The sequence below is a fragment of the Cryptomeria japonica genome, chromosome 9 (assembly GCF_030272615.1).
Source record: "Cryptomeria japonica chromosome 9, Sugi_1.0, whole genome shotgun sequence".
In the NCBI taxonomy this organism is placed as follows: domain Eukaryota; kingdom Viridiplantae; phylum Streptophyta; class Pinopsida; order Cupressales; family Cupressaceae; genus Cryptomeria; species Cryptomeria japonica.
This window is the reverse complement of record NC_081413.1, coordinates 257,990,957-258,013,512: the sequence shown is the minus strand read 5'-3', so window position 1 is coordinate 258,013,512 and position 22,556 is coordinate 257,990,957. Positions and strand designations below refer to the sequence as shown.

The 22,556-nt window shown below is 39.9% G+C and overlaps 1 protein-coding gene across 9 annotated transcripts in view; it reads right to left on the bottom strand.

Annotated features, from left to right (window-relative positions):
- LOC131034465 (F-box/LRR-repeat protein 4) overlaps nt 1–20,788 on the bottom strand; it is a 150,324-nt gene extending 129,536 nt beyond the window's left edge. For 2 of the 9 annotated variants that reach the window (XM_057965964.2, XM_057965971.2), the window contains exons 1-3: nt 20,451–20,785; nt 18,056–18,495; nt 17,413–17,667 (exon numbers count right to left, since the gene is read on the bottom strand). In XM_057965964.2, the coding sequence (XP_057821947.1) occupies nt 17,413–17,667; nt 18,056–18,349 (549 nt within the window). In that variant the 5' untranslated portion in view covers nt 18,350–18,495; nt 20,451–20,785. Of the gene's footprint in view, nt 1–17,412; nt 17,668–18,051; nt 18,496–20,337; nt 20,362–20,450 lie in introns of those variants that run through there. The other 7 variants (XM_057965967.2, XM_057965968.2, XM_057965970.2 and 4 more) reach the window with 7 other exon arrangements.
- Between the last annotated feature and the right edge of the window lie 1,768 nt (nt 20,789–22,556).

Below are 22,556 nucleotides of genomic sequence, written 5' to 3'. Positions count from 1 at the left end.
GCACTGTCCTCGTCCTCTACTACAATCACCTTGGTTAATCTTTCCTTCAACCAATCTGGGATAATCGATCTTGTTTCTTGAACTTGAATCTCTTTGTGCACTATTTCTTCTTGTCTGGGAGGAGATGTCATTTCATTGTCTTCTTTATCTTCATCTAACTCATAGTCCTGGAGAGATCCATCTGGTGAACCATGTTGTGCCTGTCCTCCTTCCTGCCTGTCATTCTGTACCATCGACTCCATGGATTCTTCCACTTGAAGTGTCCTCTTCTCTGGTCTAGAAGATGTACCGGATGAACGATCTCGGTTGGCCTCTTGTTTCTTCTTGGAAGATTCTCTCTTTCCAGGTCTCTCTTTCCTCTTCGAACCTCTTGGATGGAGATTGCCCTCACTGGCACATCGAAGGTTACCTTCACCTGAATTTCTAGGATTAGGATTGCCTTCACTCACACTAGCTCCACCTTCGGCTGGTTTCTCTTCCAAAGTGAAAGTCACAGCTATGCCTTGCTCTCTCAACTTCTGATGTTGTACGTCAACCCATCTGCGAGTACAAGACAAAACTGGAGCCATCAAAGTATCTAGATCCATGACCTCGGGCTCATTCCAATCTAACCTTATTGTTTTGCTTTCTCGATCATAGGAAGACTGGATATGTCTGCCACTGTCCTGAGCTTGGTCGGCCACTCTGTAAATCCTGCATTTCCTGATGAAATCCAAAGGCAATCTAGAATGCATTTTTCGTTTCACTTCAAGATCATCTAAGAGATTCATCATAAAATCTTCTATTTGGTACTCATGCCTAAACTTTCTGCCGACTATCTCCTCTAAATGCCCATGTGGATCAAAGCTTTCTCTCAAAGCAAAAGATAGAAAAGAATACAAGGCTAACTCCTTCTCTGCGTCATCCATGGCTAAAGCATTAGGACATACCTCAATTGAATTGCCCAAAATGATGGGTACTGGAACTCCATTCTGATGTCTGTGTCTGAATGCCCTTGCATATGCTGCCAACTGTCTTGTTACTTCAAGTAACACAATTCTGTCTGTCGGATATCTCGGCAACATGTATGGAGGTAAAGGACATCCATGCACTCTAATATAAGTGAACTTGGGAAACTGAATGAACCAAGCACCGTACCTCTTGATTAAATCCTGTGCATCTTGAGATAATCTGTTGTGAATCCCACCTTGCAACGTCCTTGTGATGTTCATCGTGAAGGTATCATTAACTAGCTTGTAGTTGCTTCCTGGCGGATGATGCAAGTAGGCATAGGAATCACAAGCTCTGACCTCGCCGGGTCCTCTTCCAATCACTCCTCTGTGAGGTAGTCCTGCGTATTCAACACTCCTGATCAAGGCATAGATGACGTATGAACTCATGTCGAAGGTCTTGGTAGCCTTGAGTCTTCTCAATTGTACGTCCAAGCAATGGCTAATTATCCTAGCCCAATGTATGGTACCTTTCCCTTGAACAATCACCTGGATGAAGTAGAACATCCACTTCTCAAAATAGAAGGCATGAGGGGCTCCTGTAACTCGGTTGAGCATAGTAATCAAATCTCTGTACTCCTCCTGGAAATCAATCCTGTGCGGTGTGTTCGGGATCTTGCTTAGACGGGGACGACTCTTGAGTAACCAGTTCTTATTGATTATGCTTAGACAAGCATCTGGATCATCTTCGTACATTGACCTGGCTCCTTCTAAGCTCTTATATATCATGTCCCTGTGCTCTGGAAGATGGAAAGCTTCACTTATAGCTTCCTCTGAAAGGTACGCCAAAGTGTTTCCCTCATTGGATACGATCGTTTTGGACTGTGGATCCTGGTGACGAGCACACTCGATCATCAACTCATGGCACTGAATAGCTGGAGGAAAGCCGGCCGCCTTAATGATACCACTCTCGATTATTCTCCGGGCGACAGGTGATGGTTTGCCAATGTAAGGGACCTCTCGAAATTTCTTCATGCTAAAGTTGCCTAAGTTTGTATCTCCAATGTTGCTCCACTTGGACACGATCTTAGTCTCCACTTCTTCGGTCTTCTGATCTTCTTTCATGAGAGCTGAACGACTGGTGGATGCTCCCGCCTTCGGGGTTGCCATACCTACACAACATTTCACAATGAGAAGCTAGATTTTGCAATAAATAACATGGATTAGAGAATATTTTAGGAAACTTCATGATAAGTCTTTGAGTTATCATTTCCTAAAATAAAACGATTGAGCTAGGAATTCAAAATTCAAAATTTCAAAATTCAAAATTTAAGCTATGACGATTTAAAACTTAAAACAATAAAACCAAATCGCCATACCTCACGAAAGAGCTAACTCTAGAATGCAAATGAATAAAATCGCCTAGGCAAAATTGACGTTTCAACGTGATCTTCAAATAAATGTCCTTCTTATCAATATCGCCACCTTTGATATGTCCTTGATGTGGTCTTCAAATGCTTGACAAGATCGCACCACCTTGCTTGGGATGAAATTCGCTCTCCTACCACACAATTCGCACTTCTCCCTTTGTCTTCCAAATCGCATGTGAAATGGCAAAAAAATGATAATGTGAAAATGAAGATTTTCACCCTCCTTTTATAGCGCTTACCTCTCACCTCCATATAGGCCGACTTGGTAATTAAATAAGGCATTTTAAACGATTTTTTAATAAATAACAAGGCCAACCTTCATAAAACAATAAAATATCAAGCGCTCCCTTTGATTTTTTATTAAATTAATAATTAATTATTAAATGCCTTCATTTTTAATTAATAAATTTCGATTTTTACAAGGCAAAATAATAAAATAATACCAAGCGCAATATTTAAATGCCATTTAATTGAATTTTCAAAACATATCGAATTTTAGCATTTAAAATAAATTCAAAAATATTTGTTTTGGGCGCCAAAATTTGAAAATGAAATATACATACCTCATCGCCCTGGTCCCCGCCGCATAGCAAGGGATAGAGGAGGAGGAAGACGCACCGCACGGCCCGACCACGCACCGCACGGCCCGATCAACACGCACAGCAAGGGTTACGCACAACAACCGCAAAAAGGAAAAGAAAAAAAAAAGAGACCAAGCCCGCACAATCCACACAGCCACGTAAGGGCAAAACGACCGCCACAGGTAGACCAAGCAGCCGCACGATTGGAGGTGCCAGTGTTGTTGTTGACCGTACAGGGAGGTTGTATGGCCGGGGTGCCATCGGGGACATTACAGTGCCTTATTAAAAAAAAAAAAAAAACGATGACGGATTGAAAAATGATTCGATGACATCTGGAGCCTGGACACTGAAAATATTGGAGTGTAGAAGAAGGGTTTTGACATCATAAAATATCACAGAAATGATGCGCGCCATGGACTTTCGTGGGGTTCTGAAGGTTGTAAATTGGTGTTGGCGGCAGCGGCGCTGCCCCTCGACCCCGCCCTGTACTGCGACAGGGAGCGCACCTGGGGCGCTGCCCCAGGACCCTGCGAGGGGCGCTGCCCCTCGACCCCCAGTTTATTTTGAACTACAAAAGACCACGGGCAGTGTTGTGGTTGTCCGTATTGTGTGAAAGAAGCCCACAGCTAAGCATTGGCAGGGAAGCCATAAGCCGTAGAGGGAGACGGATTTGGAGGTTGCGAACAAACAGAGTTTGAGGGAAGGCATTGCAGGTCCGCGCAGTTGTATGACACCAGGGAGTTATTCAGTTCAGTTTTTAGCCTTTGGGGAGTGTGATGGAGGATTTGAGGTGGCTCCTAGCATTTGTGCCAACGGATTGTGGCCACCTCCAGGCATGACTGGTACGCTTTGAGGAACTCGGAGTATGTCTCGGCTGGACGTGAGGTTGCCTTGGTGGATGCATAGAGGGCTCGGGAGGAGCTGACCACCAGGTTGGAGGCAATAGTCGCGTGAGACTTAGTTCAGCGTACCCAGGAGTTGGATGCCAAGAGAGCAGCACGGGTGGCTATCGAGGACAAATTGGCTAGGGAGATAGTATCAATTGAGTAGCAGTTGGTGGAAGCTGAGACTGAAAAACGTGTTTTGCAGACAAGTTTGGGTTAAGCACAGGAGGACTGTGATGGCAAAGGAAGCAATATTGGTGAAATCCGCACTTGAGCATCAGATGGTAGCAGAAAAGGGTTTTCAGGCGAGGACGCAGCAAGTGTATAAGATCCGGGCCCGACTGGCGTCAGTAGTTCCTGTCGTTCATCTCTATTTTGCATTAAGTCGTCGAAGTCGACTTCTTTTCTTGGGGGGGATGATGTTGACAGGAATAATCATTATGTTATGTTGGTATATTATGTTTATGTTGTCGTCGGTAATAATGAGTTACGGTGGTCAGTTAGTTAGCCGACGGGTAGGTAGTTGGAGTCGCGACGGTTGTGTCGCACCCCTTCGGCTGTCATATATTGTACCACCTCCGGGTGTTGGAGGATATGTAATGTTGGCGACACATTATAATATGAACATCTTTTGACATTAATGGCAAGCTTATTCTGGTACTTCTTTTGTATTTGCATTGTGCATTGCTGTTCGATTTCTGTATTCTTCCTGTTTACCCAGTGAGGTAAACATCCTTCAAGGTGACAGAATCAATGCTGAATTTGTCAAGGGTGTTCTTTCCTGAACAGATGGCGTAGAACCATCGGGGAAAGTCATAGGCTTCATTCTCTTGGATCACTTTCCCGTCCACTAGGGTTTGCCTTGGAGTCTTCGTCAGAGCCCTAAGCCAAGAAATGGTTAAGTCTTGGTAAACATCTACATCCTCCCATAGCTCTTCTGCTATCTCTAATCTGCTTAGGAGGGCCACGAACTTCGAATGAAGCTGAGCTAGATCCTCAATGAATTTTCCTGCCTCGGCGTAGACATCCTCTACCCATTCCCGAGAATTTTGTGCCATTGCTCTAATAAGTTTTGCATCATCAACTACTTCCTTGGGAAGGAAGGGAGGAGGAGTGGATGAAGGACCTGCTTCCCTGAGGGATCTTTTGAAACTCCTAATGTATTCGCATAAGAATCTATTTTCCTCCCTCAGCCACTTACATTTTGCCTTTGACTTCAGCAACTTCTCCTTCATGGCTAAGGAGGAATCTTCAAAATCCCCCACAACTTGACCGGTGGAAGCATGGCCAAGATCAACCTGTCTGACGACGTAATCCTCCTGCCTAATCTTACTCCTATCTTTATCCACTGCAGGTTCAGCGATGTGCAAAGTCCGGGATCCGAATTCTTCCCTAACTACCTTGGAAAACTTTCGGGGAGCCTTCCTTTCCAGTGGTTGATCCATCCTCTTCAATATTTCTTCCAACTCTTGAACAGGACTAGTTCCTCCTTCTGCTTCATTCCCCAATCTGTTTATCAACCAATCAGGCGCGGGGATGGAATGGCTATGATCGTCTGCATGTACCTATTCTTGAGATTCCTCTTCCATTTCACCAAGGATAGTCTCCACGAAGCTATCCTGGTGGACTTCTTCCTGGTGCGGGGGACTTTCTTTCCTCTGATTTCTTGGTTGATGAAGGCCTTGTGAAGCATTGATGTTGAGTATACCGGCACTGGAACGTTCCCTAGAAGTGGGCTTGTGGGATGTGGAAACCATAGTTCCCAGACTCGGACTCCGGATGCGGCAAGGCTGACTCGACTCGTGACTCGGCTATGACTCGGCTATGACTCAGCTAGGACTCGGCAATGACTCGGCAAAATTAAAAAACCCTTGAAATTAAGAGATTTTTAACGATTTAAAACTTGTTTCATGCACCCATTAGTGAATAAAGCCCAATTATAATGTGTGCTAGCTTGTTATGCCATGAAAGGCATGCTGGTAGAGTATCTACTTGTTTGGGGCTTTTGTTTAGTATTTTCTTTGGCCAAATTGAAATTCTAGGTGCACCAACATTTGACATCATGAACATCTTCACTTGGAAACTGTAAGGAGTGCTTGTGTATGGTAGCATTAAATAGTGTGCTTGTTGAACTTAGATTTTACCTTGGGACTATAGTTGACCTTGGTCTTTCTTGGACCTCTTAGTTTTTAGGCTATATATATGTTGGATGGAAGGGGGAATTGTGAGGCTAGAAGGGTTTGAAAATATGCTCCTCAGAGACATGTCCCTTGCCAAAAATAACCTTCTGCCCCATGGGGAGTGTTTTTGGGATGTACAGGTAGGAAATGTCCCCAACTCACCCCCTTTTGTTCAAAATTTTAAGAAACATCCCTGTTGTGAGGTACTCACATATCGCCCCATTGCAAATGAAGACGCCCACTTTTTGCTTTCTAGGGTTGGCTCTTTTAGTTTTGTTGTTGGTCGTTTTAGTGTCTTAGCCTTTGCATTGAAGGGATTGAGTTTCTCAAAGGTCATCAAGTCAAGTGGATCTCCTCAAGGTGGAGCGAAGGAGGTTAGGTCAGTTGATTGATTAGGGGTTATTTAGATCAATCCTAGGGTTTTGGTGTACTATCCGGTCACGCTTGAAGTTGCTAAATCAAACCTTGGTTGAATGCATAGTGTCCTCCTAGGTCCCGTCCCTTACATCAAGGTCAGAGTGAACTCACCTTAAAAGTCTGGAATGTCATCCTGATCCTAAAATGGCTTGAAATTTGACTAAGCCTGGAAATTTGAAGGATCCTCCAAAAACTAGATTTTGCATTATAACTCATGGAGGTCCGAAACCACTCTCAAACATCCTGACAATATATATGGAATATAACTTAAAGTATAAGAAGGAGAAAAGACATAAGGAAATGCCACTTATACTTAAATGTTATATTCCATATATGAATCCTGACGGAGAGACAACTTCATGTTTTTTTTGTTTTTGTCAAGTCAAAACATTGACCACTGGCCGAGTCTTGGAGCTCAGACTCGGCGAGTTTTGCCATAACTCGCCTGACTGAGAGACAACTTCATGTTTTTTTTGTTTTTGTCAAGTCAAAACATTGACCACTGGCTGAGTCTTGGAGCTCGAACTCGGCGAGTTTTGCCATAACTCGCCTGACTCTATGGTCAAAACTCGCCAAGTCCGAGTCCCGAGTCAGCAAAACTCACCGAGCTTGGCTCGACTCGCCAACTTGGCGAACTCGCCTGACTCGCGGCAAGTTTGGGAACTCTGGTGGAAACATCTCCACTTCCTGTACGCTCGAGGAGCTAACTAGTGAATGCTCCCTTCCTGTCCTTGCTCTCTTTTGTGGAGGTTCCTTTTGCTAGGCTTCCTATTGAACTTCGTGTGGGATTTCTTGCTGGATATCCTTCATCTTTGTTGCTCTTGGCCTCTTTGGGGCATTTTTCCCTTTGTCCATCCGAGCTTCTCTTCCTGCCTAAACCTATGAAGAGCTTTCAGTCGCCTCGCTATGGGAGTCCAGATTTCCCATAAGCTAGTATGTCAGATGGACATTGTCTTCTAACAGCTTTCTTATCTGCCTGTCAATCCAGTGCTTGGTGAATTTTAGCACTGGTCTAGCTAAGATGTTCAAATCATCTACCTCAGGCTCTGACCAATCTGGCAACTGGATAGGTTGATCCTTCACTTTCTCGAATTCGGGTTGCATCAAATCTGAATCTTCCTTCACCTGATCCGGTACCTGATGAATTTCACTTATTCTAATGGTGTCAAGGGGGAGTCTGGAAAGCATTCTTTTCCTGACCTCAAGGTCATCCTCGGCACTTGCCCAGTAATCCTCTAAGTGAAATCTATGTATGAATTTGACACCGGCAACCTTCCTAATTTGGCTGTAAGGATCATATTGGGCCCTGGATGTGTAAAATGGTAGGTGATAGAATGCCAATTCCCCTGCTGCACTTTCAGCAGCCTCCAAACCTGGGCATATCTCCATGAAATCCCCCAAGACAATTGGAAATTCAATAGATTGCTTCTTCTTCTTCTTCTGCAGCTGATCATAGGCAGTTAACTGCCTCATGAGCTCGAGCAATATAAGCTTGTTTGACGGATATCTAGGCAATTTGTAAGACTGGAAGGAGAATCCTTGCGTCCTGATGTAGGTGAATTTGGGGAATTGCAAGAACGCAGCGCCATACCTCTGGACCAAGGCACTTGCTTGCGGAGACAACCTCATGTGTAACTTATTTTGCATAAGTCGTGTCAAGTACATGGTGAAGGTGTCATTCACCAACCTGTAAGAGTTAACATTGGAGAGGTGTAGCTGAGGATAACACTCATGCACTTTTAACTGAGCTGGTCCGCAACCCATGATTCCTCTTGCTGGCAGCCCATCGAATCCTCCCCTTCGTGCAAGCATATAGAACAGGTAGGAGCTCATGAAAAAGGACTGGGACCTTTTCTCTTTCAGGTTCTTCAATTGTTCATGTAAGTAGTGACTGATCAATCTAGCCCAGTCAATCAGTGTATTTGAATTCATGATCTTGCCTATATAGAAGAACATCTAGGGCTCGAAGTTCACCGAATGTGAGTATCCCATTACTATGCTCAGCATCTTTATCAGGTCCACATACTCCTGCTTGAACTCGAAGATTGTGAGAGTTTTGGGCATCTTGGAAGCGTGCACTCTAGGCTTTAGCAACCACTACTTGTTGATCAAATCAGCACACCTGGCGGGGCCTGCTTCATATACTGCCTGAGCTCCACTGCTGGTCCTATACGTCATGGAATAATGTGAAGGGATTCCGAAAGCTTCACCACTCGACTTTGGAGTCAATGTGGCCAGTAACTTGCCATCTGGCGTTGAGATTGTTTTCCGCTCCAGATTGTAATGTGTTGCATATTCCAAGACCAGATTTAGGCATTGAATAGCAAGAGGAAAGCCAGCTGCTGCAACTATTCCACTTCTCACAATTCTGACAGCTGTCGGGGATGGATTATGCCCTGTTGTTCCGAACATTCTGATCTTGAATGCAGCCAAGTTGAATGTGCCAAGGTTAGTATCGCTGATTTCTTCCCATCTTGAATTCAACCGGGAATGAGGAAGAAAACCCCTCATCTCTGCCTTGATCAATGCCTGTCTGGAGATAGTAGCTGCCTTGTTGGGTTCCGCCATCTTGGAAGCACTTCGAAATGATGAAAATAGAGACTAAGTATGAATATTCTTCACTTCTCCACTTCTTTCCTGAATCTTGCACGTGAGAAATGAAATGCCTTTCCCAACTTATATAGAATTCTTAAGAGGCATCTAATTAGTAATTGCATTTATGGCGCGTCATACTTTCCCTAATCACTATGCCATGCAAAGGCAACTTCCCATGCGAACAAGTTCAAATTTAGAACTTTCCTTAAATGCTCCAAGTCATGCGTCATACTTGGAAGATTCCTCCTGCCAACTCGTTGATTTCATTCTTTCCAATTTTGAAGGATTTTGCTGAGGATTTGCTCGATTCTGCTCCAACTTGTCATCTCCTGCTTTCGAAAGAATTTTCATGGCTCCTTCAACATCCCTATTTTTTAGGGATCTTCCTAAAATTTAGGAGTCAGGCTCATTGGATGGAGAATTTCATCCCGATTCTGAATCTATAAAAGTTTCCACCTTTGGTCAGGATTTGGTGTCTAAAAATAGCATATTCGAAAATTCGCCCGAGGGGAATTTTGCTTTTTATTCCTCCTTGACCTCTTGGATTCCATACCTTAGGCAAAATTCCAATTTTTAGCTCAGGTGAAATTTTCACTACGTCCATGGATTCATGGATTTTTCATTTGTGAATGCATTCTTGAATTCAACGCCCCAGCCCAGTCTTGGGCGCATTTTAGCCCTGTCCATGGACTAGTGGGATTTTCCTCCTCTGAATGCCTTCTTGGTTTCAGCGCCCCAGCCCAGGCTTGGGCGCATTTTCAACATGTCCATGGAGTGACGGATTTTTCCACCTGTGAATGGCTTCTTGGTTTTGGCGCCCCAGCCCAGACTTGGGCGCATTTTCAACATGTCCATGGAGTGACGGATTTTTCCACTTGTGAATGGCTTCTTGGTTTCAGCGCCCCAGCCCAAACTTGGGCGCATTTTCAACATGTCCATGGAGTGACGGACTTTTCCACCTGTGAATGGCTTCTTGGTTTTGGCGCCCCAGCCTAAACTTGGGCGCATTTTCAACATGTCCATGGAGTGACGGATTTTTCCACCTGTGAATGGCTTCTTGGTTTCAGCACCCCAGCCCAGACTTGGGTGCATTTTCAACATGTCCATGGAGTGATGGATTTTTCTACCTGTGAATGGCTTCTTGGTTTTGGCGCCCCAGCCCAGACTTGGGCGCATTTTCAACATGTCCATGGAGTGACGGATTTTTCCACCTATGAATGGCTTCTTGGTTTCAGCGCCCCAGCCCAGACTTGGGCGCATTTTCAACATGTCCATGGAGTGACGGATTTTTCCACCTATGAATGGCTTCTTGGTTTTGGCGCCCCAGCCCAAACTTGGGCGCATTTTCAACATGTCCATGGAGTGACGGATTTTTCCACCTATGAATGGCTTCTTGGTTTCAGCACCCCAGCCCAGACTTAGAATATTTGACCTCCTGTGCTTTCGAAGTGTTTTCCTAAGCTTTCCATTTTAGGCATGGATTTCCAGCACTTGACCCATTTCTAGCTATCTCTTTCTGCTGTCTGACTTTCCGGAATTAGAAATGTCTGCGAACGCCTGATCCCTGTCGCCTTGTCTGACTGACCCTGCCAGTACTGACTTTCCAAAAATAGAAACTTTCCAGGTATCAGCATTAGATTCCCAACAGGGTGCAATAATGACTTACTATAAATAGAAACTTACTAAAAATAGTAAGTTTGATTTTTGGCAAAATGGCAACATTCCGAGACTCAGAAAAATCCCTAAAATTAGGGACTTTCTAAAAATAGAAAGTTGCTCCGTTTGGGCTCAAATTTCACTGGGAGGTCCCTTGAAGGGTCCTGATTCCAGTCGTATGCTTAGTTTTCCCGAAACCCTAACAGGAACCCCTAAAATTTAGGACAAAAGGCAAAACCCTAGAAAAAGGACAAAACAGGCCCTAGACCTCATAGAATTCGCTCGACAGAGAAGTAGATTAATTCTAACTGACCCCTGAACATCCGCAACGCGAAGAAGCTGAAGAGACTGCTACCAACACACACAAAAACCAAGGCCAAACAACCAAAAGGGCCTAAAAGCTAGGGGGGTCCCTATCTGGGATGGGTTGATGTGTGATTGGGTCACAACACTACCCTAGGCCCAAGAGCAGATATCCTATACCTCTTGGCCTCATGTGACCTTTCGCCATCTCATATGAGGTGGTGTACCTACTAAGGAGTCTATAGCAGTTCCCCCCCCCCCTTGTATTCCGTTCCTCACTCTGCCATGATTGATTGTTGCAATTTGGAAATCATATTACTACTTATGTCTAATATTCATTGTGTTAAGTGCATAGATATATATATTATATTAGTATATAAGGATCCATGCATCTATTGTTGCATACAACAAATTATATATATATGTTAAACAGTTATTTCTGCATACCACAAAGAATTAGAGTATGTTCAGATCTAATCTGATCACTTCAATGAGAACTCTTGATCTTCTTTGATGCCCCTTCTCCAATGGGAGACTCTCCTCTTATATCCTTTAAGGAACACATAGGGGTGTGACTTGAGCAAGGGTCTTCTTATTGTTTAATGAAGGTGCCTCTTCAAACTAACTGATGCCTTAATACTCAATCGACCTTAAATAAATTATTATTTAAACATCGCTAAATACTTACTTAGCCTAATCAGCCATTGTCTGATATTCATTTTTCTGCCAATAATTATTTATTTTTCCTTGGCTTAGTCAATCCTCTTCTAATAACCATTGTTAATTCTTTTTCTAATAGTAGTCGGCCTTGGCTGTTTGGTGTAATCACACCTCATTAGTCATTGTTAGTGACAAGTGCTAATGTAGCAATCCTTAATCATTCTCAATTTAGTCGATGTGGTTAATTTGCATATGAATTGCTGAGTATATATGCCTTGATACAGTTCAGGAAAGCAGAAAATGGTGAAGTCTTATTAATAAGACCATTTTCTTGAGCATCGATGCCTTCCTTATGGTGGGGGCATGACACAAATTGCAAGAGTACTTGGAGACACATCAACAAGATCTCACTGTGGTACACCGACATTTTCTACTCTAAATTTGAAAGATGCTATGGCGAGTTTGCAAGAGTCCCACACTCTTCTCCCTACTCAATGCGGATTGGGGAGAATATTATCCATGACCTTCCAATCTATACTCCTATATCTTCATTTCACAATTCACATGAATATGTGATGCAAGACAGAGACTCTTTCCTTCAAACTTACAAAATTTGAAACACAAAATACCCTTATGGGGACTCTCTGTTACAAAATAAACAATCAGATTGCAACAAATCATAAATTTATATGCTCATCAAATTAGCAGCACATAATTATAAACTTGGACTAATGCCTCTCCTTGATGCTAATTCTATCCTCCAGCCCCTCTTGGGTCCTCACACCAAGTTTCAAGGTGTTCTGACAATCGAGTCAGGGAGAAACTATCAAATTTCATTTGGAACCCTAGTTATCCTGGCTAACCAGGCAACCCCATGAAAAATCTGCAGAATTTTAACAGTTCAAAATTTCAATCATCAGCAAATGGAAGATAACACACTACTCTTAATCCACAGGTGCTCACCTTAACAACTGGAATCCAAACAACAAAATACAAATACAGAAGATAGGGCAAATTGCAAAAACAAAGCGAATTACAGGAAATAAGCTTCCAATTTAGTGCCAATGATTTCAAATTTGAAAATCAGTTGTACATTGCAGAATCCCCCAGTCCCTCCCTTTTCCAACCGTTGCTCATACAATTTATACCAAATTTTGCCTTTTCCCACTGTCACAACAGACCTTTGGGCTTCTTGACTGTTCAATTTAACAAATCTGAGAAATCACTGTCAGACACAAGTATCGGAATAACAATACCAAACTAACAAATCAATGCTGGACACAGCCGTCGAAATAACAATGCCGAGCTACTAAATCAACATGGGGCACTAATATCGGAATAACAATTTCGAACATGACCTCTTGATCACCCATCGGAATAACTCATAAAGGCGGAGCAACAATTTTAAGTAATCCCGATAGAACAAACTATCCTGATGTCATTTATTTCGGTATAACTATACCGAACACGGCATGTGGATGCCTATCGGAATAACCCATCAAAGTCGGTTGAACAGTATTTTGCAATCCCGATAGAATAAATTATCCCGATGACCTAAGTCACAAGCTTCGAATTCGAATTCGAATTCGACCTAGGAAAAATTCGGAAAAAAAAATTCGGATAAAATTCACCTTATATAATTTTGTTTATTTTTAAATATATGTATACGAGACATTTATGTGACAACATATATATAATAACAAACTTCCTTAATTAATCCACATCTCAAGCATCCTTAACAATATGTATACGAGACAAATATATATATGATAACAAACTTCCTTAATTTAACCCTGCGCTAAATAATATTTCTAGACCTTCGCCAATAATTTTACCAAGCGCAAATATGAAATCCCCAACAATGGATAATAACAAACTTTTGTCGCTGAATATTCAGCGACGACAATATACGAGACATTTACCGTTGCACATACTTAAATTTGCCTTCAAAAAATCCGACGGAAGTTTAAGGATTCTCTCAACTTAAAGTTTAAGGAGACATTTACCGTCGCACATACTTAAACTTTCGTCGCTGAATATTCCGTCGCATATTGACCCTTGTTGGAGAAAATCCGACGACCCAGTAGTTGCAGACACCTGCAACCCAGCAGTTGCCGAATTTATGGACAAATTTGAACGATTTTTTTATAAAAGTTTGAAATTCGATTAAATTCGAACCTCGTCCATGAAAATAGCCATATTTTGTGACTTAGCCAATGACAACGATGACAACATATCGGGTAAACTATCTCGATGACAACAATGATACCTTATCAGTTAAAATATCCCGATGACAAATTTATGACAACTTTTGAACAATGACACTTCATCGGTTTAGCTATCCCAATGACAGTAATGACAACTTTTGAACAATGACACTTCATCGGTTTAGCTATCCCAATGACAGTAATGACAACTTTTGAACAATGACACTTCATCGGTTTAGCTATCCCAATGACAGTAATGACAACTTTTTGAGCAACTTTACAAATTTGCAAATCATGACTCCAAATTAGACATACAGACCTAAAAACATGAAATAACATTACAAATGGTCTCAACAGACCTTATTGAATCAAAATGGACCTAACCCTAACTCCTAAGACTCAAAACACCTAATTGACATATTCACTTGACTCCAGGTGCTCCTGCACCAATATGGAAACTGAAAGAACTATTAATGGAGGCCTACCACCAATTTTGTTTTACCCCAAATGGCCCACAAAATATCCTTGAAAGAACTCTTGCAAGTGCAAAGGTGGGTTTCTTTTGGCTTAGTTGTATCAGCTCTTCTACATCAATGTTGGTCATGCAAAGAGTTTGATGATGGCTAACATTGGTACCTGATTCTTGGATGTTGGAAATACAACCAAATCATCGAAACAATTCTCAAGCATTTTGTAGATATCCTAGTATAGAAGATATCAGATAGGTTAGCCACGATCAATTATGTCTAAAAGAAATTCCACAATGCAGCTCTTGACTCAATTAAAGGCTACAATATTAGCAATTTAGCAGTGATTTGGAGGATCTAGGCAAAATCTTTCCCATGCAAGAACTCCATGACAACAATAAAATGCAAGAATCTCTTTGACTGCTCAATGTAGGCCTCATCATATGCAATCTAGAGGACCTCCAAAGTTTTCTATAAAGCAACCCATCATTGTTCTCTCAAGGACAAATGGATAGGATCAACAAATTAATAGATGGAGTCATGTATCTGATGAACATTTACTCCCGTGGGGGTTGTGTACCCAACAATTAGTAAGATGAAGATTTGTGTTATGTGGGTTTTGGTGTTGAAGGAATCCACCACCCCTCCACTATGAGGATTTGTAATTTTTCTTTGGTTATATAAAGGGATTTGTCCCCTAGATAGCAATATTGCATATCAAAATATATATATATATATATATAATTAAAAAATAAACTATAATTAATAAATTAATGAATAATTTTTAAATTAATATTAAATATTAAATATATATAATATAAATAAAAATATGAAAAACCTAGCATATAGAATGTTATATTTTATTATATGCTCTTGGTGGAGTTGAAGGAGAATATAGAGGAGTTTTTGGTTCGAGGTTCACAAGATTTGGAGCAATTATTAAATGTGTCGGATGTTTAGGCAATTAAACTATGCATGAGCAAATACTCAACCTCACCAAGAAAAGCTGGAATTCTTCTACACCTATGCCTCTCCCAATTCAAAAGAAAATGGGCCACCACAAGATCTGCAGACTCCTCACTATACTAATGTGCATATGCCAACCCTGCTTCAGCCTCCAATCTTGGAAACCCTTGATGCCACAGCCACCTAGGAAACCCCCAACAGCTGCTGCAATTGCTAATGTTTTCTGTTGTAAACTATATGATCATGTACTTGTCTAACCAACAAACCCTGAGCAAGCCTGGGGTTTGATTCTTAGTGCCATTCTGACCCCATTGTCATGTGCCAGCATTAATCCATCTTATATTACCATGTTTATGTAACTAGTTTGATTATGCTAATTAATTATAATTTATTATTCATATAAATTATTGAGGATCAGACTTAAGTTGTTATTTCTATAATGAAGTAAATGTCTTAATGCAGATCGAAAATAAGTTATTATTTTTGCTAATCATAATTTAATTATCAATCATAACAAATGAGGAGACAACGTTCTGTTTTGGGAAGACGTGACTCCAAGAATAAGTCCCGTCTCTCCCCAATCATCGTGGCCCTCCCTCCACGTTAAAAGGGGAGGGTCTCTCATTGCAAGCAGGAAAAAAGGAATCGGAGGAGAATATAGACTGAAGGCGGAGACTAATTCCAATAATAAGAAACAATCAGCAATCACTATTAAAGATCAGTCTTCTATTATTATCGATTTGTAAGTCAGCATAACCCATGTATTACTGACCTCATGATTATAGAAAGTTTTCTATCAAGACTTTGTTAATGTCAAATTATACTAGAGATTGCACAAATAATATTCAGGAATGCTAGAAAATCTGTATTATCTGTTTGTATCGGAATCACTGCTCTTCTGGAAATTCAATAATTCTTACAGTAGACAATTATGCAATCAGTATAAAGTAATTCATTAGAAACTGTTTGTTAGGAACATCATGTGTGAGAAGGATGGGGGGAGTACTCCAGTGGTAACGAGGGGCTCACATGTGGTCACAAGAACCCATGAAGTCAAGAAACCAGTTACTCTCTCCATGCTAATCTCACCAAGATGGAGATGTGTATAAGGGATGTGTATAAGGGTATAAAAGCTTGAAAGGGCAGCAATACGGGCCGCCAAGTCTAGCAAGGAGGTTAGAAGCAACCATTCCTTGGGCTTGGTAGACAACAGACCCAAGCAATCCTTTCATGCCTCTCTCTCTCTCTCTCTCTCTCTCTCTCTCTCTCTCTCTCTCTCTCTCTCTCTCTATTACAATAGAATAGATTACAAGTAATCAGAAATGAATATGTGTGTGTTTCCTTGTGGTTGCAGGTTATCCTAATTAAGTTCTTCTCCAAGTATAAGGTAAGATTCAAGCCCTATCTCAGATTTATGAAATTGTGAGTAGAATGTTAGGTTTAAGAGTAATTAATTGAGCATTACGATAATATCTGATTCAGATTTACTGTTAAAAAGTTTAGATAGAAACTGTCTCCAAATTAAGCAAATTGATTTGAGTTACAAGTGTTTTGAAGTTAGGTAATTATTGTTAAACAGGCTCATATCTAGTAGGCGACATTACACCCATATCCAGACCGAACAAGACCCAACAAATTCACAAAGGAAAAAAGCCAAACCTGGTAGCAAAGACATTAACAAATAAATAAAAGTATACAAAAATTATCATTTTTTGTGTGGAAATTTGAAGAAATATTGAAAAGTTGAATATTGATGGATATAAGTATATAATATTTCAGCATTGATGTGCAAAATTTGTTGGTCAGTGATATTAATGTATTGATCAATACTTGTTGTTTATATGTAGACATACACACATATATATGGAAAATAAAAACTAAAACTTTCATAGCATTACACTAATAGAGTGCCTATCCAAAAAAATATATATTGAATAACTTGCTTTGTCCCATCTTCATCTAGAAATATGGAATGCTTCGGAAGATCGAAGCAGTTCTAGTAAAGCCATAATTTCATTAGAATAATAATGGTGCCAAAAAAATTATTAAAAAACAACTAACAAATGCCCAAATATTGGGTATCTTTATAGTTTATAAATTAGCAACTAGCACTACAGTAGGGACAAGCAAACCCAACCTGTAAATCTAAGGCCTTCAAGGACTTACAACACTTGGCTACTGACACCAAGCCCAGACTGGTTACTGCAGAGCACCATACTAAACTCAGTTTTTCCAGTCTTGGACATCCTTTCCCGAGAACATTCAAACCAAGATCAGAAAGAGTCGTCATTTCAAGTTCATCTTCTTCAATTCTATATTTCCCCATTGAGTAATTTCGCTTCACTCCTCGCCTTGATGATGAACTTCCAGTGGCAGTAGCTCTGCTTGACTTCTGTTTCAATTGAATTAATATTAGCTAGAGCTCTTTAAATTTAACGAGAAATCATAATATTAAATGGCAAATACAGCCAAAAGAGCAAACAATAATATGAATGTGATCTTCTTGCTCTCCAAAGCTGCAAGATAGAAATCATTCCGCATTGCAATAATATGAATAGAAAAATTGGATGTGAACATTTTTCAAACATATGCAAAATACAAATGAAAACGTACTTTAGACAGATTAAAATACAGATATATAGTAAATCAACAAGCATCTACAATTATAAACATAGACTGAGCTGCCATGTGAATGCATTGACCAAGGCTATAGAAAAAGAAATGTAGAAAGGATGTTGATTTAGAGTCACTCTCTTGAAATTACTAAAGAAATTACCCACTAGTCTAAAACCAAGATGAGAACTGGAAGGTGGTTGTGCAGACACTGAGAGTCTTTCATCCATGTACACAAAGCGCAGATCCGTAAACAACTGTACAAGCAAACCTATGCACTCATCAGAACCATCTGAAGCCCCTATTCGAATTGTGTGCCGGCTTGCACGTTCCAGCTGATACCATCTCTGGCAGACCAAAGCACACGAATCCCTATCCATTTTTTGTCCATCCAAATAGTTAAATGCCTTGATCATGATCTCATCTGGAATTACAGAGTTTATTAAATCCTGGCCTTTCATTTCCTAGAACTGCAAAATGGCACAGGAAAAGCAGCTCCAATGCTCATACTAATAAAGAAACAGTGGAACTATGATCTTTCCACCAAACTCTGCTGCTCTGGATATTGTCATGACGTGTTTTTGCCTCATATACCCTGCTACAAATACTGGTAGTTATCAATCATCAGAAACTGAATTTTCTTGCATCCATAAACAATAAAAATTCCCATGCACAGTGCAACCAATGCAAATGCAACGACAGAGATGGAAAGAAATTTTCCAATGAGCAAATTTTACAACACAACACATACTGAAAGATGAAAAAGGAAATTCATAATAAACATGTATTGTTAAAACAGATACATAGATAGAAACTCTATGGATATGGACTTAAAATATTCGTTACCAATTATTTAATTTTCTTTGCAGACTAAAAAGTGAATTAATATATATTATCCAGCTTCACTACCAATTTGATGAGTTGGTTTTCAATCTTTCAATGGGTGCATGAGTTTACCCCACGTTGACAGTAATTGAGAAACAAGGATGCTTATAAGGCACTACACACACCAAAAGCTTTGCCAATTTAGAAATGGGCTTAGGGACAGAAACACCAGAGCTATAAGAGATAAAGGTTGTTTTGAGATCACGGCCAAGCCAAGATGCTATTTTTACATATAAGCCTCCCATAAAAGTGCAAAAAATGTTTTCATTTACCTTCTATCTTATCAAGTTTTCTACCCTTAGGTTTGAACCTCTGAGCAACCTTGGAAGCAAACCATAACCTGCAATCTAGTGATTTTATATGTAAAATAAGATGGCTTTTGAAGCCCATTAATATATATTATCCAGCTTCACTAGCAATTTGATAAGTTGGTTTTCAATCTCTCAATGGATGTGTGAGTTCACCCCACATTGACAGTAACTGGAAAAACGAGGATGCTTATAAGGCACTACACACACTAAAAGCTTTGCCAATTTAGAGATGGGCTTAGGGGCACAAACACCAGAGCTATAAAAGATAAATGTTGTTTTTGAGGTCATGGCAAAGCCAAGATGCCATTGTTACATGCAAGCCTCCCATAGAAGTGCAAAAATTGTTTCCATTTACCTTCTATCTTATCGAGTTTTCTACCCTTGGGTTTGAACCTCTGATCAACCTTGGAAGTAAATCATAACCTGGCAATCTAGTAATTTTAAATGTAACATAAGATGGCTTTTGAAGCCCATTAATATTTATTATCCAGGCTTCACTAGCAATTTAATAAGTTTGGTTTTCAATCTTTCAATGGATGTGTGAGTTTACCCCACATTGGCAGGAATTGAGAAACAAGGATTCTTATAAGGCAGTACACACACTAGAAGCTTTGCCACTTTAGAATGGACTTAGGGGCACAAACACCAGAGCTATAAAAGATAAAGGTTGTTTTGAGATCACGGCCAAGCAAAGATGCCATTTTTACATATAAGTGCAAAAATTGTTTACATTTACCTTCTATCTTATCGACTATTCTACCCTTGGGTTTGAACCTCTGACCAACGTTGGAAGCAAACCATAACCTGGCAATCTAGTATTTTTATATGTAACATAAGATGGCTTTTGAAGCCCATCAATATCGCTCTTCATAAAGTATAATTAATAATGAAATTATGGCACGATCCTAATTTGCCCTCCAAATCACAGTTTTTCCTATGACTGGCATATCATATAGCGTAATCAAGGTTTCGAAATTGCTTAAATTTAGATGTGATTCTAAACAACGACAACGACAAAAAAAAGTTCAGAACAATCGTTGCCTCAAATTTACAAGCTATAACTTAATATTTTTGTGTATTTTGTTGCCCTAATTTTGTCAATAAAGTGCCCAGAGAATTCAAATTGAAGCCCAGATAACTCGCCGCCAAATATAATAAAACACATATGAAATCCGAATCAGGAAAAGGTGGAGAAACGATGAAAAATCTGAACAGTTAAAATGATTTGAGAGAAGGAAAAAGAAAAAACTCACCCGGAAAATGTGCTAAAAATATATCTGGAATCCAAAACAAGAAAAGTTGGAGAAATGATGAAAAATCTGAACGGTTAAAATGATTTTGAAAGAAGAAAAAAGAAAAAACTCACCCGAAAAATAGGCTAAGAAACCAATTCGGTAAGCAATGTTTTCGTAATTGTTCTGTGTTTTTCCTAGGTAGTAGCTTGTGAAATCTGTTGGTAGTGTAAAATCGAAGTAGTTTCGTAATTTAGTAAACCTTGAGAGTTTACGGATATTCAGTAAGAATGGTAACATTCGAGCGGCATATTATTCGATTCTTCTTGTGCAGCTTGGGCTCATGAAATTCAATGTGACGAAATTGCGGATTACCCATGACACATACGTGTACGCGGTATCCCTCAGCAATAAGGTAATAGGTCTCTAGTAGTTCTCTTGTTTTTGCCGATAAAGAAAGTTTTTAATGTCTTTCAATTAAAAAAGTCTCTTAAAGGAAATAGATCTAGATCTAGAGGGTTGATTTTTATTTTTATTTTCTTAATAGAACAGAAAATTTTGGAATCTTTTGATCTCGAAGAGGGAAAATAAATTTAAATTCAATTATTTTAATTATTACTTTTTCTATAAAATAGAAAAGTTTCAAATATTTATAATATTCTTTTTGTTGTATTGATGAAGATGTGTATTCAACAGTATCTAAATGTTTTGTAAGTTTTACACAATAGAATAAAGTGGTCTCTTGACTACATATTATGGACATTTCCCACCAGATTTAATTATTTCTCACGCCTGCAAATTTTGTCGACCAGTTTCACGCCTGCAAATTTTGTCGACCATTTTCACGTGTGTCAACTTTGCTCATCAGTTGAAACATTAATTATCAGCAACTTTCTATAACTTAGTAAAACATATTTTATTCGATTGTAATAGGACTGTGCAGATATCCGTTTTAATCGATTGGCCATCGTGTGGGAGCGCGGTCCTTAGGGTTTTGTATGTAAAGTTAGTCAGGCAAAGGAGGTTTTGTTGGAGGAGCCACAAATTACACCGGCTGATGTGAGCGAGGAATTGGCAAGGGTGAGAGTGACGATCCTACTGCTGCTCTTGAAAAGTTGAGTGAGGCTCTGCACTGAGTGATGGAAAAGATCGAGGTGAAGAATGGCATTTTGCCAAAGAATGGAAGTATCGAAGTCGATTCAGTTGCTAGGGAATCTCCTTCGGTTGCCATTATAGATGAATATTCTAGGTTAAATGCCCACAAGGCTGAAGCCAAACAAGCAGTAGGTTGCGAATTATGGATGTAGATTTGCCTACCCAACCAAAGTGAGTGTGAGCTTGTGAATTCTTGTCTGGATTATAAGTTACAGATGTTTCTGTGTTAATCATTTGTCTTTCTTGTTATGTATGAAGGGGTTGAGAGATCTCATAAAACTGGTTGTGATGGAAACTAGAGACTAGTTTGATAGAAAGGCGAATAAATTTTGTTGAGTGCTTAAATACAAATCCTCTTTCTAAAAATTTTTGTGGGCTCAACCAGAAAACCATTAATTCTTACAATATCCAAACTTTCTTTCATATTTTAAGGGATTTTGAAAAGACTTGATTTTTGTAATGCTCGCATGGCCAGATGATGTTGATTTATAGAATTGTTGTTTCAGATTCATTGCTGGTCATGAGAATGTAACTTTTCTTACTTCCTCTGGAGTCCCGTACCAAGCATAGAAAGAGATGTGTAGTATTCATACATATAATGTAGATACTTAAATTGTGAATGAGTATTAAAGCCTTGTATATGTGACCTTCTGTTCACTTTATAGAGAAGATTTTAATATCAGAGATGGCTTGATTTGGAGAGTGCAATATTTAGAATGACAACAAAGTGTTCTTGCCAACCTCAATGGTGATGATGGCAATCCTAGCTTTTTTTTTTAAGGTGGCTCCTAATTGATTCTTGCATACCTTGCAAAGTTCAAATTTAGAAGCTTAGGTAAATTGGTCCTATATATTTCATGGCTGCTCCGCCATGTATGCCATTTTTTATGGAGATCCAAGTTATTGAATTCAAATGTAATGAAAGTTATTTGTTTGTTCTGATAGATAGAGAGATTTGCTAATAAAAACAGGAACAAGTGATTATATTTGTGGTTCATTCCATGGGAGGTGCACTACCAGCCCTGGCCACTCTTTTGGTTTCTGGAAAAGAGGTTGAGAAGTATCTCCTCTTTTTGCATTAAATT